Here is a 15241-nt window from a genome sequence, read left to right as displayed (position 1 = left end):
AAAATAAGATGCTGATATTGGCAACAATGTCCACATCCCATGAACGAAACTAAACTTCTGAACCAATAAACCAATTTACTCCTATTTAGTTGAACACTTCATTACTTTCCCTTCCCCTTGCACATACCTGGATCATACCGCTTTTCCGAGAAGTTGATGTTGGTGTGTTAAAGGCAGGCTTTTGCTTGCCACCTACTATTGAGCCTGTGAAATGTGCTTACCTCCTTTTCCCGCACTGTACATTTGGTAAGTGTTGGTAACGTTTCTTTTGGTGCATTTGGTGGTGTTTCAGTCAGCTGGATTCCAGGAGATTGGGTGGTGGTTGGAACAGACATATTGCATTTGCCATTTCCCTCTTTTTCACTGGACTGGGAAATCTTTACCACAAAGCTAGAAATCAGCACAGGTCCAGGTGAAGGATCTCGACTTTTTCCATAATTTGACACAATTTCAATTACGAAATTGCCAATTCTTATTTTCTCCAAAGGTCTCTTATTTTCTCCAAAGGTCTCTTGCGCGATATACCTATATCGAGCAAGAAATCCAAAAATATTGGAGCGTTCTGATTCCCAGTTACAATCTGAAATAATTTCAATCAGTTTGGATGTATTCTTTGTCTCCACTGATAATTGTGGCGTTTCAGACTGAAAACTAGTCCTCTCTTCTAGTGGACTGTCACAGTGTAACGGCGATACTGTCTTCTCTTTTTGCTTCCGTTTGGTTGTCTGAGCAGCATTTGGTGACATTGAATTGGTCTCAAAACCGTCCAATTTCTCTGATTCCATTGCTAGACAAGACAAAAAACAATTTTGAAAATTTGTTCAAAGTTCAGGTCATTCATAGAACATAGAAAACATAGAACATACAAAAATAGGTGCAGGCTTAGGCCATTCCACCCTTCGAGCCAGCACTGCCATTCAATATGATCATGGCTGATCATCTAAAATCAGTTCCCTGTTCCTGATTTTTCCCTCATATCCCTTGATTCCTTAAGCCCCAAGAGATAAATCTAACTGTCTCTTGAAAACATCCAGTGAATTGGCCTCCACTGCCTTCTGTGGCAGAGAATTCCACAGATTCACAACTCTCTGGGTGGAGAGGTTTTTCCTCATCTCAGTCCTAAATGGCCTACCTCTTATTCTTAAACTGTGACCCCTGGTTCCAGACTCTCCCAACATCGGGAATATTTTTCTTGCATCTTGCATGTCCAATCGTTTAAGAATTTTATATGTTTCAATAAGATCCCCTTAAAAAATTAGACTCTAATATTACTAATTATATTTGGGACTATAGATCACATAGAATCACAAAAAAACACTTATGTAAACCAAAAGAGGTCGGGGGACTTTCACTTCCGAATTTTATGTATTATTACTGGGCAGTGCATATTAAGAATATGATTTATTGGTTGGATAGTTCTACCCAACAGACAGAATGGATAAAAATGGAGAAGGAGGATTGCCATCCTTGTAATATAGGAACGATCCTCTTCTCCCCAAAAAAACTGAATAACACAATATATAAGAAGAACCCAATTATATATGGTACAATAAGAATTTGGAAACAAATAAAATTATCTTTAAAATTAAGAAATCTATCACTGTTAATGCCAATAGCGAATAACCCTTTATTTAAACCATCTCTTATTGATAAGACATATAACCAATGGGAAAGTCTCGGAATTAGAAGGATCGGGGATATGTATGAAATGGGAAACTTACTATCATTCCAACAATTACAATTAAAATTTAAATTGAAAAACAACCAATATTTTAAATATCTTCAGATTTGCGATTTCGTGAAAAAATATATACAAGGATATCAAAAAGTAACTCCTGACTTATTGGAAGAGGCAATGAATATTGAAGCTGACTCACAAAAATTAATATCATATTTATATAATAGTATTCTAAATATAGACCTACCATCGACAGAGGTACTTAGAGAAGAGTGGGAACGGGAACTAATGATAAAAATTACGAAGGTTAAATGGGAAAAATACCTGATATATATTCACAAATGTTCAATTAATGTAAGACATAATTTAATTCAATTTAAAATTGTACATAGATTATATTATTCAAAAACAAGATTGAACAAATTTTATCCAAATATATCCGCCACTTGTGATAAATGTCTAGCCCAAAAGGCAACTATAACACACTCCTTAGTCTCCTGCATAAAACTTTATAGATTTTGGAATGATATTTTTGAAATATTTACAAAATTATTCAAGACAAGAATGGAACCTAATACTGAAATGATTATATTTGGCGTAATGGAAGATGGGAATAAATTGAACACATCTCAAAATCTATTCCTTAACTATGGTTTAATAATAGCAAAAAAATTAATTCTTAAATTTTGGAAGGGTACATCAATACCAACGCTTAAAATGTGGATTGCAAGTATGTTGGACACCGCTCATCTTGAGGAAATGCGATTCCTCCTAATGGATAAATCAGACCAATTCATAACGAGTTGGTCTCCATTCGTCGTTTTTTTGGAATCATATGGTGCAACACAATTGTAAAAAATAACTGTTTCAGGACTGGACGAGGGTTGGTCAAGACTATAAATAATGATCTCCTCTTTTTTTTCTTTTCTTTTCTTTTCTCTATTCTCTCTCTCAACTTTCTTCATTTACTCGTTTTCTTTTTTCACACACTATATATTTCACATCTTTCTATCCTTTACTATCTAACTTCTTTTTCTTATTCTAATCTTTTTTCAGTGTAACAAAAAAAAAAAAAAAAAGAAGTTGTACATAAAATGTATTATGAAAATATATATTAGGCACTTTGGTGCCATATGACTGTACTTACTTCTAATAAAATAAAATATTAAAAAAAAAAAAAAGATACCCTTTCATCCTAAATTCCAGTCAACCCATTCTTTCATCACATGACAGTCCCACCATCCCGGAAATTAACCTGGTAAACCTACACTGCATCCCTCAATAGCAATAATGTCCTTCCTCAAATTAGGAGACCAAAATTGCACACAATACTCCAGGTGCGGTCTCACCAGGGCCCTGTACAACTGCAGTAGGACCTCCTTGCTTCTAAACTCAAATCCTCTCGCAATGAAGGTGACATGCCATTAGCTTTCTTCACTGTCAGCGGCACCTGCATGCTTACTTTCAGAGACTGATGTACAAGCACACCCAGGTCTCGTTGCACCTCCCCTTTTCCTAATCTGACACCATTCAGACAATAATCTGCCTTTCTGTTCTTGCCACCAAAGTGGATATTCTCGCATTTATCCACATTATACTGCATCGCCCACTTGCCCGACCTATCCACGTCATCCTACAGCCTCATAACATCCTCATCACAGCTCACACTGCCCCCAGCTTTGAGTCATCTGCAAACTTGCAGATGTTACATTTAATTCCCTCATCTAAATCGTTAATATTGTAAATAACTGAGGTCCCAACACCGGGCCTTGCGGCACCTCACTAATCACTGCCTGCCATTCTGAAAAGGATCCGTTAATTCCAGCTTCCTGTCTGCCAACCAGTTTGCTATCCATGTCAATACCCTACCCCCAAGTGCTCTAATTTTGCACACTAATCTCTTGTGTGGGACCTTGTCAAAGGCTTTATGAAAGTCCAGATAAACCACATCCACTGACTCTCCCTTAGCCATTCTACTTGTAACATCCTCAAAAGATCCCAGAAGATTAGTCAAGCATGATTTTCCCATCATACATCCATGCTGACTTTGACCGATCCTGTCATTGCTTTCCAAATGCGCTGCTATAACATCTTTAACAATCAACTCAAGTATCTTCCCCAATACCGATGTAAGGCTAACTGGTCTATAATTCCCCGTTTTCTCTCTCCCTCCTTTCTTAAAAGGTGGGGTTACATTGGCTACCCTCCAGTCCACAGCAACTGATCCATAGTCGAGAGAACATTGGAAAATGATCATCAATGCTTCCACGATTTCTAGGGCCACCATCTTGAGTACTCTGGGATGCAGACCATCAGGCCCTGGGGATTTATCTGCCTTCAGTCCCAACAGTTTACCCAACACCATTTCCTGATTAATATGGATCCCCTTCAGTTCCTCCCATATTACAAATTTTGCAAAAACAACCTTTCCACATGTTTTATCGATATCCCTTATTGTTCTTAAGTGGTCTTACTAATCATGTACAAATTTGAAAATAGCTAGAAAGTACCAAGATTGCAACGCATTTAGCCATCATATACATAGGACCACACACCAATTTTGCAAGGAATATGGCATGTTTCTGTGTGATGACAAAAACTCCAGGTTAACTGGAGGCAGCAGAGTAAAGACAGTAATCATGTAGTAATTGAATATTAACAAAAGGAAGTTCAGCATTTAACAATTTTAATCTTCACCTTCCACATAAATATGAATTATGCTAATTATAGAAAAGGCAGCAGAGAAAATTCAATATTGAGGCCATATCAACTAAAATGCATGCCATCTTGAAATGTCATATTTCAAAGCAGCAAAGGATTATTCAATGTCTAGTCAAAGGAGACTACCACAGGCATACTTTACCCATCATTAAGGAATACATAAAATTTGCTGATGGAATAACTGTAACCAGTTCATTTGATCATAACAAGTCAAAAGAAAACAACAATTTTATTCGAAGGATGAGTGATTCAAGCCAGAATTTTTATATCGACGACTTAAAGGTGAATGGGTCTTGACTTGGTACTTGGCTAATAAAGTATTGTCGTGATTGTGATTGTACTTAATGCTTTAAATATAAAAAGGCCTGGAACTGAAGAGGATATGTTATTGAATTAATAATCCAGAGAACAAGGGATGATATTTATGGCAAGAGTAAACCCACAGCAAGTATCTAACGGCCAAGATGGGTCCCGTCAAAATTTACAACTACTATTCATAATCATAATCATATTTTATTGGCCAAGTTGTTTTGCAACATATGAGGAAATTGATTTGCCATACAGTCATACCAATAAAATGTAAAAAAACACACAAAATACATTTTAACATGAACATCCACCACAGTGATTCCTCCACATTCCTCACAGTGATGGAAGGGGGAAAAAAGTTCAATCTCATCCCTTTTTCTTTTCCCTTCGCAGTCGAGGGCCTTGAGCCTTCCGTTGACGGGACAATCTTGGCTCCCATAGCCACCGGTCGGGGCCTCAGCATTGGGGCGATCAAGCTCTTGCATCGGGACGTGGGGGGAATCTCAGCTTCCCCGCGCTGGTTGATCGGACACCAGGTCGGGGCTGGTCGAAACCTTCATCGTCGTTTGGAACGTCCCGACATCGGTCTCTACCCAAGACTGCTAGCTCCTCCCAGGCAAGGGATCGGCTCTGATGCGAAGTCAATGGCCCCACGGTGGGACTGAAAGTAAGTCCCGAGCAAGGTCGCCAGTTCCATATTAGGCTGCAGAGCGACAGGAGATACGATCCGGAAAACAATCGAATATCCGGCAAGGTAAGAGATTGAGAAAAGAGAAGAGAGCGCAGTTAATGTTTTCCGAACACTTACAGTAAGTATGTTCTAGCCACGTGGTCCTACCTAGCTACACACAGACTTACCCCAGAAAACTCCAGACAGATGAAGCCACATCCCCTTTTTATTGGAACCACCTACATGAGCGTGAAGCTTAGATTTTACTCTTCACTATTCTATGATACATGGGGAGTTTGCGAGTGGTTCTCATGTTAGATGTTCTGAAAGGTTTGGGAGGAAAAACACAGGTTGTCAGCTGGCACTTTCTTTGATCTTTCTACATGTGCCTGCAATGCTTGCTAGTCTCCCAATAGGGTCAAAAATGAATATAGCCAATCACTATATTCCAGTGTACAACTAGTACAATAATACATATAATACAATATAATAATATGACAAAATATTGCACAGTTGCACGCACTAGTTATCATAAAATATAATTATCAAGCAAGTAAACAAAAAGCCGGTAATCATGTATTTTTACAGATGTGCCGGCCCGGCACCAACTCGCCCTAACTCTCCTGCAGCTCTGGGCCTTTACACGCACAATCACACACACACACTCACGCACACACACTCACGCACACACACTCACACCCACCCACTCACCCACTCACTCATCAACTCACTCACACCCACTCACCCACTCACTTACTTACTCACCGACTCACCGGCTCACTCACTCACACCTGCAATAGACCACAACTCTACTTCATTTGACGCCAGATCCACACCCTGAACAGACATTTCCTTGCCTATCTGGACTCTACCAAGGTATCACAAGCTTGCCCGCCTCCCAGACCAGTCCTTCCACTGACACTCCTCGACTCGACTGCCCGCCCGGAGCTCCACTGTTGGGCTACGGCGCCGCCTGCCCGACCACCACAAGGCCGAGATGGCCACCACGAGGACCAGCAACAACATCCACCACCTCTCCGACCCTCACCGCCTTCCCGGCCAAACCCAAGCCAGGACCACCGAAACTGCCGCAGTTGCCGACTCTCGCTGCTGACTTACACTGCCTCCCTGGGGCCACCGCGCTGCTGTCGCTGACTCTTACGACCTCCCCGGGGCCACGGCCGCTGTCACCAACCTTCACTGTCTCCCCAGGGCCACCAATACTGCTGCCGCCGACCTGTATCTCTACTCCAGCCCCCCCACAGGCCTCCACCAGCGACTTTGCCGACCCTCGCCTCTCCACCGGCGGGCTGGAGACATTACCTCACCAGAGTTCCAGGCTCAGCACTAGGCCCACAACCTCCACAATGCAGACAGCATGTGGTCTGGCTCTGCTGTGTCCTACTGCTCTCCACCTCCTAAAAGGGAACCTCAGTAGTGACGGGTAGTCCCCTTCCCCCTCTTTTAACAAGGTTACCCCGACCACACACCCGCTAGTTAAAATTCCCCGCTTTTTTTGGGGGGTTTATTTTTTACAGAGGGGCAGGAGAGGTGCTCCAGTGAGTTTCGGCAGCACTGCACCCCTGGTCAAGACACAAATACCTGCTTCTTCAATGTCTCTATTCTCAGCGACAAAGGGCAACAAAGGCAAACATATCTAACAATGTTTCCCGACTTTTAATAAAAATACACGTAAATGATGGAAAAAAGCCACATTTCTCTGCATGAATTAATACTTTTATAAAAACTGAATTTTCAAGGACTTTCAAGTCCGTGAAAATCAGAGTTTCAAATTCCAGGACTTTCAAGGAGCCCTGATTCAGGAAGGTAGCTTACAGCCATGAATGAACAATCATAACCTGAACAACAATTCCCACATTTTAAGAATAGGTAAACAAAATAGTAGTAGAAACATCAACGATGATTTTCAAAAATTATAGCACCTGTGTATCAGAAATAACAACTTCCCTTAATATAGCCAAACTTTCATTGGCGCTGCACAAGACTTAATGAAAATAAACATTACTGTGAAGTTACAGAAGGTGGAGAAATAAAAAACAGAGCACGTTGGAAATACTGCGTCAACACCTTCAGAGAGAATGAGTTGATCTGCCAGATCAATTACCTTACTGTAGAATGGAGACCCCCAGAAGTTAGTTCATTATCCCCTCAGATACACTGCCTGACCCAATTAGGTTTTCCGGCTTTAGCAGTAATTTATTTTTTTTAATATGAAAAATGACAAAAGGTTTGGTCAAAGAGATAAGTTTGAAGAGCAGAGGCAGAATGAAGGATAGAGATGCTTAAGGAGAATATTCTCAATATTCTAATACTCGGCAGGGAAGGACTGGTCGCTGGCTCTATCACAATTACAATTCCAGAGTACACGTGGCTGAATTTAGTGGATACAGTTCTGGGATATTTTAGGGCTCGCTTCACGAATTACATTGTATTTAAGGATGCAGTGAATAAAATATTGGATTAGATTAACAGAGAAAGTGGAAGTAGTAAAAAGTTTAACATCTCTTAAAGTTGATAAATTTCTAGTCACAAAGTACGTCCCAGACTACTAAATGAATCAAAGAAGGAAAGACTATAATCGTTATTTTTAATCCTCCCTAGCTCGGGGATTAAATATCTGCTGATGTTGTACTGTTGACTAAAACAGAAAATAACTGAGTAACCTTATAGTTAACTTTGGTGGTGATAGAAATGTTGACACCAATTCTGAAAATGATATAAACACTTAAATAAAACAATAGAAAATAATCAAGGATAGCCATCTAAGATTTATTGAGAAATGTGTGTCAAAATGATTGAAGCTGGTGTCAAACATTGAATATTTTGAGGTTTTAACAAAACGGATCATTGAGTGCAATGAGTTTGTAGTCATGCACATTACTTTTTAGCAATGCCTTTGATAAGGTCTCACATGACAGCTATTCACAAAAGTAAAGTTCCTTAAAATCCAATGGAGAATGACAAATTGGATGCAAAGTGAAATCCACCCCAGCAGCCAACAATTGACTGCCATTTTTCTGACTGGAAGATGCAAGTGAAATGCTGATACAGTGACAGTACAAGTTGATGCAATTCTTATATAATAAAAGAATCTACACTTTGTTTTAAAGAGAAACAGAAAAGCATTATAGGGCTCTTAAACTGGTTAAATCGTTTTGACAGTATTTCACAGGAGTTCATTACAGAATTTGACATGGAACCAAGTGAGGATCGAACACTGAACATTGAACATTTGGTCACACAGTGGTTTTTAGGAGCAACTCAAAGGAGACAAAGGCTCAGAGTCACTATCTATAGTGTTGGAAACTGAAATTGAATCAGAATTGCAAATTGTATACATCTGATTTTGAATGAGTTAGCATTTCTAAACACCTGTTTTCACTTCTTCATTCTGGGGTATTGTGTGTAAATACCCCAGAATGAAGAAGTGAAAACAGGTGTTTAGAAATGTTAGCAAAGTAATTGAAAATAAATAACTGAAATATCACATTTACATCAGTATTCAGACCCTTTGCTATGACCCTCAAAAATTAAGCTTAGGTTCTGTAAATACCTTAGTCTCACATAGGTTAAAGCACAAGCAACTTTATTGTCTAGCTCATCATCATATAAGCAGTGCATCACACATTCAGTCTACTGCAGCTACTGAAGACAGTAGGCGAATTCTTACACTATAAAACATGCATTTAGGCGGAGTTATAATTACTAAGCATTCTGATTGGCTAACATGCAATAGCCAATCTACATCTCTTGTAGAAATGAAAAAGCAACTGGCATTTTAAACAGTAAGCCGCGTGAATAATAATAGGGTTAAACAAAATTGGCATATCTAATAGGTGGCCTGCTAACCTGCCCTGTCCTCGTAGCTGCCTCATCACCCTTTTCCTCCGAAAAGATGAGGCCGGGGTTGGTAATACCACGGGAGACCCAACGGTATGGGGAAGACGGGGGTGGACCGATGCGGGGAGCCCGGGGTGCTGGTTACAACAGGGACACTGGGCAGACCGACGCGGGGAGTGGGCGGACCAGGTTGAGGCAGGTGATGGAACGGCTGCAACAGACACCGGTTTAAACTCGAATGGTGGGGCATCAGGACACTGGGACGCCGGACGACGTTCCTTCACAGGAAGGAGATGTTGACGGTTGAGTCTGTAGAGGACACCATCGACTTCGACCAGGTAGGAGCGTGGCTCCTTAGAGGGGCATTGAATGTGTTCCAATTTAGTGTGTCCTTTATCTGTTTGCAGGTGCACCACTTGTCCATGTACAAGTGGTTTGAGTGGCTTGCTGGTCTTGTCATAGAAATGTTTCTGCGTGTCTCGTTTAAACTGCACACGCTTTTGTATCGTGGCGGGGAGCGGACTTTTGGCTATAGCTGTTGCAGGGAGACAGGTAGTGGTCGTCGCGTCTGACGAGACATCAGCCGCTGGGCTGGGGAGCCGAGAATGCTGTCCCTTGCAATGTTTTGCAGGTTTAGCAGGTCCAGGTTGACGTCAGATTTAGCTAGGTAGGAGCACTCCATGAATTGTTTTGCGCTCCAAACAGCACGTTCGGCAAGTCCATTGGACTGTAGGTATTCTGGACTGCTGGTGACGTGTTGGAAGTTCCACCGTTTAGCAAAGTCCTTAAACTTTTGGCTGGTGAATTGAGTTCCATTGTCAGTCTGGAGACGAACGGGTACCCCGTGCACAGGAAGATGAATTTTCAGCTTTTGGATCACTGTTTGACGAGTGATCGTTGGCAGGAAGTCAATTTCGAACAAGTTGGAGTAGGTCCACAAAAACAAGGTAGTGTTTCCCGTGTCATTCAAAGATGTCGGCAGCCAGTGATGATCACAGTAGGGAGGAAGCCGGTTGGGGTAAGAGGGGCTGCTTCTGCTGATACGGTGACTGATTGTTGCAGATTGCGCATGATTCTGTTTTTTCACTTATGTACTTAGTCATCCCGGGCCAGTGGATCATATTCTGGGCTTGTTTTAGAGTGGCCTCCGTAACCGGGGTGGCCTCCGTGGATTTCGTCATAGTACTCGCTTCGTAAAGTAGGGGGGATGACCGCCTTGTGACCTTTGATGATAATTCTGTCCTGTTACACTAGCTCATCACGAACCAAGAAGTAGGGTCGTATTTCAAGTGGGGTGCTTGACTGTTTTTTTGGCCACCCGTTTCTTATGACGGAGGTCAGCAGCTGTGAGGTTTTGCCTGCAGCTGTGTGTTCGGCAAGGCGGTGTAGTCGATCGGTGGGCACGAACGAGACCTTCAGGACTGAGAATTCGTCCTGTTCGAAGGGGTGGCGTTCGCTGGTGGCGCGCGGGGCTCTAGAGAGCTTATCTGCAATATGCATGTCTTTACCTTTCTTGTAATCGATGCGGAAGTCAAACCGCTGCGAGCTGCATCATCATACGCTTTAGTCAGGCTGGAGCGGCATGGATAGGCTTGTTCAGGATGGTGACCAGTGGCTGGTGGTCGGTTTCGATCGTGAAGGTTTTGCCGAAAATAAAGTCTTTGAATTTTGAACAGGCAAAAACAACGGCGAGTAGTTCCTTCTCGATCTGGGCATAGCGTTTCTCAGTATCTGTCAAGGTGCGTGATGCGTAGCAGATAGGCATCACGTCGCCGTTGGTGGCTGTTTGTAGGCAGGCTGTGCCTAGTCCGTACTGGGATGCATCGCAGGTGATGGTGACTGGCAGATTAAGATTGAAGTATGCCAGTGTAGGTGCTAGTTGGAGTTTTAATGTCTCGAAGGCTCTTTGGTGCTGCGGGTACAAAGACCATGCATTGTCCTTGTGGGTCAGTTGCTGTAAAGCTGGTTACCAAACTCGCAGAACTGGGTCTCTGCGCATCCCTCTGCAATTGGATCCACGACTTCCTCATTCACAGACCACAGTCTGTTCGTATTGGTGGAAATGTATCAGCCTCGATAACAATCAGCACGGGAGCACCTCAAGGCTGCGTGCTCAGCCCCCTGCTGTACTCACTCTATACTCATGACTGCGTAGCCAGTCACAGTGCGAACTCCATCATCAAGTTCGCTGACGACACCACTGTTGTGGGACGTATCACTGATGGGGATGAGTCAGAGTACAGAAGAGAGATCGAGCAACTGTCCATATGGTGCCAGCGCAATAACCTGGCCCTCAACACCAGCAAAACCAAGGAACTGATTGTGGACTTTGGAAGGAGTAGGAAGGGGACCCACAGCCCCATCTATATCAACGGGTCGATGGTTGAAAGGGTCAAGAGCTTCAAATTCCTGGGCGTGCACATCTCTGAAGATCTCTCCTGGTCCGAGAACACTAATGCAATTATCAAGAAAGCTCATCAGCGCCTCTACTTCCTGAGAAGATTACGGAAAGTCGGTTTGTCAAGGAAGACTCTCTCTAACTTCTACAGGTGCACAGTAGAGAGAATGCTGACCGGTTGCATCGTGGCTTGGTTCGGCAATTTGAGCGCCCTGGAGAGGAAAAGACTACAAAAAGTAGTAAACACTTCCCAGTCCATCATCGGCTCCGACCTTCCTTCCATCGAGGGGATTTATCGCAGTCACTGCCTCAAAAAGGCTGGCAGCATCATCAAAGACCCACACCATCCTGGCCACACACTCATCTCCCTGCTACCTTCAGGTAGAAGGTACAGGAGCCTGAAGACTACAACAACCAGGTTCAGGAATCGCTACTTCCCCACAGCCATCAGAAGTGGAGGCAGAGGGGAAATCAATGGCGGTGGAATATGCCTCTATGCCAATGGGTCTGGCGCAGCGACATCACAGTACTGTCAAACTCTGACAAAACTCTGATTATTAATAACCCATTTTCTGTTATTTGCACTTTATCAGTTTATTTATTCATGTGTGTATATATTTATATTATGGTATATGGACACACTTATCTGTTTTGTAGTAAATGCCTACTATGTTCTGTGTGCTGAAGCAAAGCAAGAATTTCATTGTCCTATACAGGGACACATGACAATAAATTCACTTGAACTTGAACTCGAGGACCAGAAAGTTCACTGAGGTTGGGAATGAATTTACCCAGGTAGTTGACCATGCCGAGCAATCGTTGCAAACTGGTGACGTCGGTTGGGACTGGCAGTTCGTTGATGGCTACAGTCTTTAACGGATCAGGTTTTATTCCGTTGCTGGAAAATACGTGACCGACGTAGGTAACTTGCATTTCAAGCGGTTGAGTTTGAGATTGATTTTTCTGGCATGGTTTAGTATCTTCTTCAAGTTAGCATCATACTCAGCCACGTCACGGCCATATACTAAGATATCGTCAACAATGATGGCACATGGATATTCTGCGAATAGTTGTTCCATTGCGCGCTGAAAGACCTCACTGGCAGAGTTGATGCCAAAGGGCATCTTTAAAAACCTGTAGCGGCCAAAAATGGTGTGGCAAACATTGTTAGGGCAGACAATGCTCGGTTCAGTGGTATTTTCCAGAAAGAGCTTTTGGCGTAGAGGTCTGAGAACACCGTTGCATTACCGATCTGTGCCGCTACATCCTCAGTGGTTCTCATCGGATAGTGTTGGCATTTAATTGCTGTATTTAAATCTTTATGGGTTGATGCAGATCCGTAATTCTTTCTTGTCTTTCTTGGTAGTCACGACCATGGTGGAGACCCAGTCAGAGGGTTCGCTGACCTCAGCAATGACTACGATGTAAATCATATGTTTAAGTTCGGCGTGTATTCTCTCCCGCATGCCATGGGGGAACGTGGTGAGGTGCACGAACTATAGGTGTGACTGCATGATCCACAGTGATCTTGTATATCGTAGGTAACTTGCCTAGTTTGTCGTCGAACAAGTCTTTGTAATTGTATAGCATCTGCTGTGCTGGTTCATCTGTCAAAGAGAGTTTGTGGACAGCACGCCCGAAATAAACCAGCCCCAGGTCATGGCATGCATTGATGCCAAGCAGGGTTTCTGAGTTCGGTTGAACAATATAAAATATCGGGTTTTTAGTCTGCTCATTGACAGTGCATTTTAAATCAGCTTTACCTAATGGGTGAAGAACTTCCCCCCCCGTAAACATGTAGGGTCCTTTTTCATGAGTTCAGTGGTTCTTATCTCGTTGAACTCTTTGAGTGACATTACGTTCACTTTGGCACCGGTGTCAACTTTGGCACTCAAAGCCTTGTTGTTTATTATTGTGGTCACAGCAGGATCCAGCAGCTTGCCTGGGGAGCGCAGGTTGAGGGAAAGCACAGTTGAATTGTCGTCTGTGTTATCGGAATCATTCCCGTGGGAAGCATCGTCTTGTTCTTGCGAATCAGAATCAGACGGTTCTTGTTGAATCAGGTGCAGATTCGTCCTTGAAACACTGTTCCCACGCGATCGACAACAAGGCGATTAATGATTAAGTTTCTTGCATTTCTGACAAACTTTCCCATGGGCAACACAGAATGGCGTCCGCTAGGGTGGAAATAATTGCAGTTGGGGCATCTCGTGGCAGGCACATTTGGATCTTTGCTAGACGCTTTAAAAATTTCTGCAGAGAGTAGTTAGCTATATTTACGTTATGTTGTTGGTGAAGACTAGTGGGGTCAAAATCAGCCAGTGAGGCTACTGTTTCTGCCATACGACACGACATGAATGGCTTGATCTAAAGTCAGTTCAGCGTTCCGAAGCCGTTCAATTCTTAGCTTGCGGTCGCTCATTCCTCCCACAATTTTCTCACGCATGACCTCATTAGTCAACTCACCGAAGCGGCATCGTGTACTCATGTGTCGTAGATCACAGATAAATCGGTCGACAGGCTCATCAGCCTGTTGCTGTCGGGCGAAAAATCATGTACTCTCGAGTATACGGTTCGATAGCAGGTCACACAATTCTCTAAACTTTCTCAGTAGGACCGTCGGGTTGTCGATAGTTTCAGCTGGTACCAGTACATGACCATTCGCGTCAAGGTGTGCTGGGGCACGGGTCATTGCTTCCGGACCCGCTAGATTGAGTAGTAGCAATGCCTTCAGATCGTCGGGGTCGTTTCGGTGAACGAAGCGGATATAGTGAGCATAGTCTCGCTCAAACATTCGCCAGCGCTCGGCTATGTCGGAATCAAATACAAGCGGACTCGGCTTTCGACAGCAGTTAGCCATGTCATCAAAATCATTCACAAATAAAAACTGGTAAACAAAATAAATTGCGGTAAACAGACAAGGGTTGGACCCAGTTTTCTGACACCATGTAAATATCTTACTCACACAGGTTAAAGCACAAGCAACTTTATTGTCTAGTTCATCATCATATAAGCAGTACATCACACGTTCAGTTTACTGCAGCTACTGAAGACAGTAGGCGAGTTCTTACACTATAAAACATGCATTTAGGCGGAGATAATTACTAAGCATTCTGATTGGCTAACATGGAATAGCCAATCCACAGGTTCATCCTGTTTACGTTGATTTTCCTTGAGATGATTCTACAACTTGATTGGAGTCCACCAATTAAACTAAATTGATTGGACCTGACTTGAAAAGGCACACACCTGTTTAGATAAGGTCCCACAGTTGACAGTGCATGTCAGAGCAAAAGCCAAGCCATGAAGATGAAGGAATTGTCCATAGACCTCCGACACAGGATTGTGTCAAGACACAGATCTGGAGAAAGGGTAAAACAATTTCTGCAGCATTGCAGGTCCTGAAGAGCACAGTGGCCCCCGTCATTCTAAAATGGAAGAACTTTGGAACCACCATGACTCTTCATAGAGCTGGCCGCCCGGCCAAACTGAACAATCGGGGGAGAAAGGCCTTGCTCACGGAGGTGACCAAGAACCCGATGGTCAATCTTACAGAGCTCCAGAGTTCCTCTGAGGAGATGGGAGAACCTTCCAGAAGGACAAC

The 15241-nt window shown here is 43.0% G+C and overlaps 1 protein-coding gene across 2 annotated transcripts in view; it reads right to left on the bottom strand.

Moving 5' to 3' along the window:
- Nucleotides 1–15241, bottom strand: part of LOC116976744 — a 187830-nt gene that overhangs the window by 82694 nt on the left and 89895 nt on the right. For both annotated transcript variants that reach the window (XM_033026638.1, XM_033026639.1), the window contains exon 13: nucleotides 222–787. In XM_033026638.1, coding sequence (XP_032882529.1) covers nucleotides 222–787 — 566 coding nt within the window. The remainder of the gene's footprint in view (nucleotides 1–221; nucleotides 788–15241) is intronic.

This window comes from Amblyraja radiata, chromosome 9, assembly GCF_010909765.2.
Source record: "Amblyraja radiata isolate CabotCenter1 chromosome 9, sAmbRad1.1.pri, whole genome shotgun sequence".
Lineage (NCBI taxonomy): Eukaryota > Metazoa > Chordata > Chondrichthyes > Rajiformes > Rajidae > Amblyraja > Amblyraja radiata.
The sequence above is the reverse complement of the archived record's forward strand: the minus strand, read 5'-3'. Positions and strand labels throughout refer to the sequence as shown.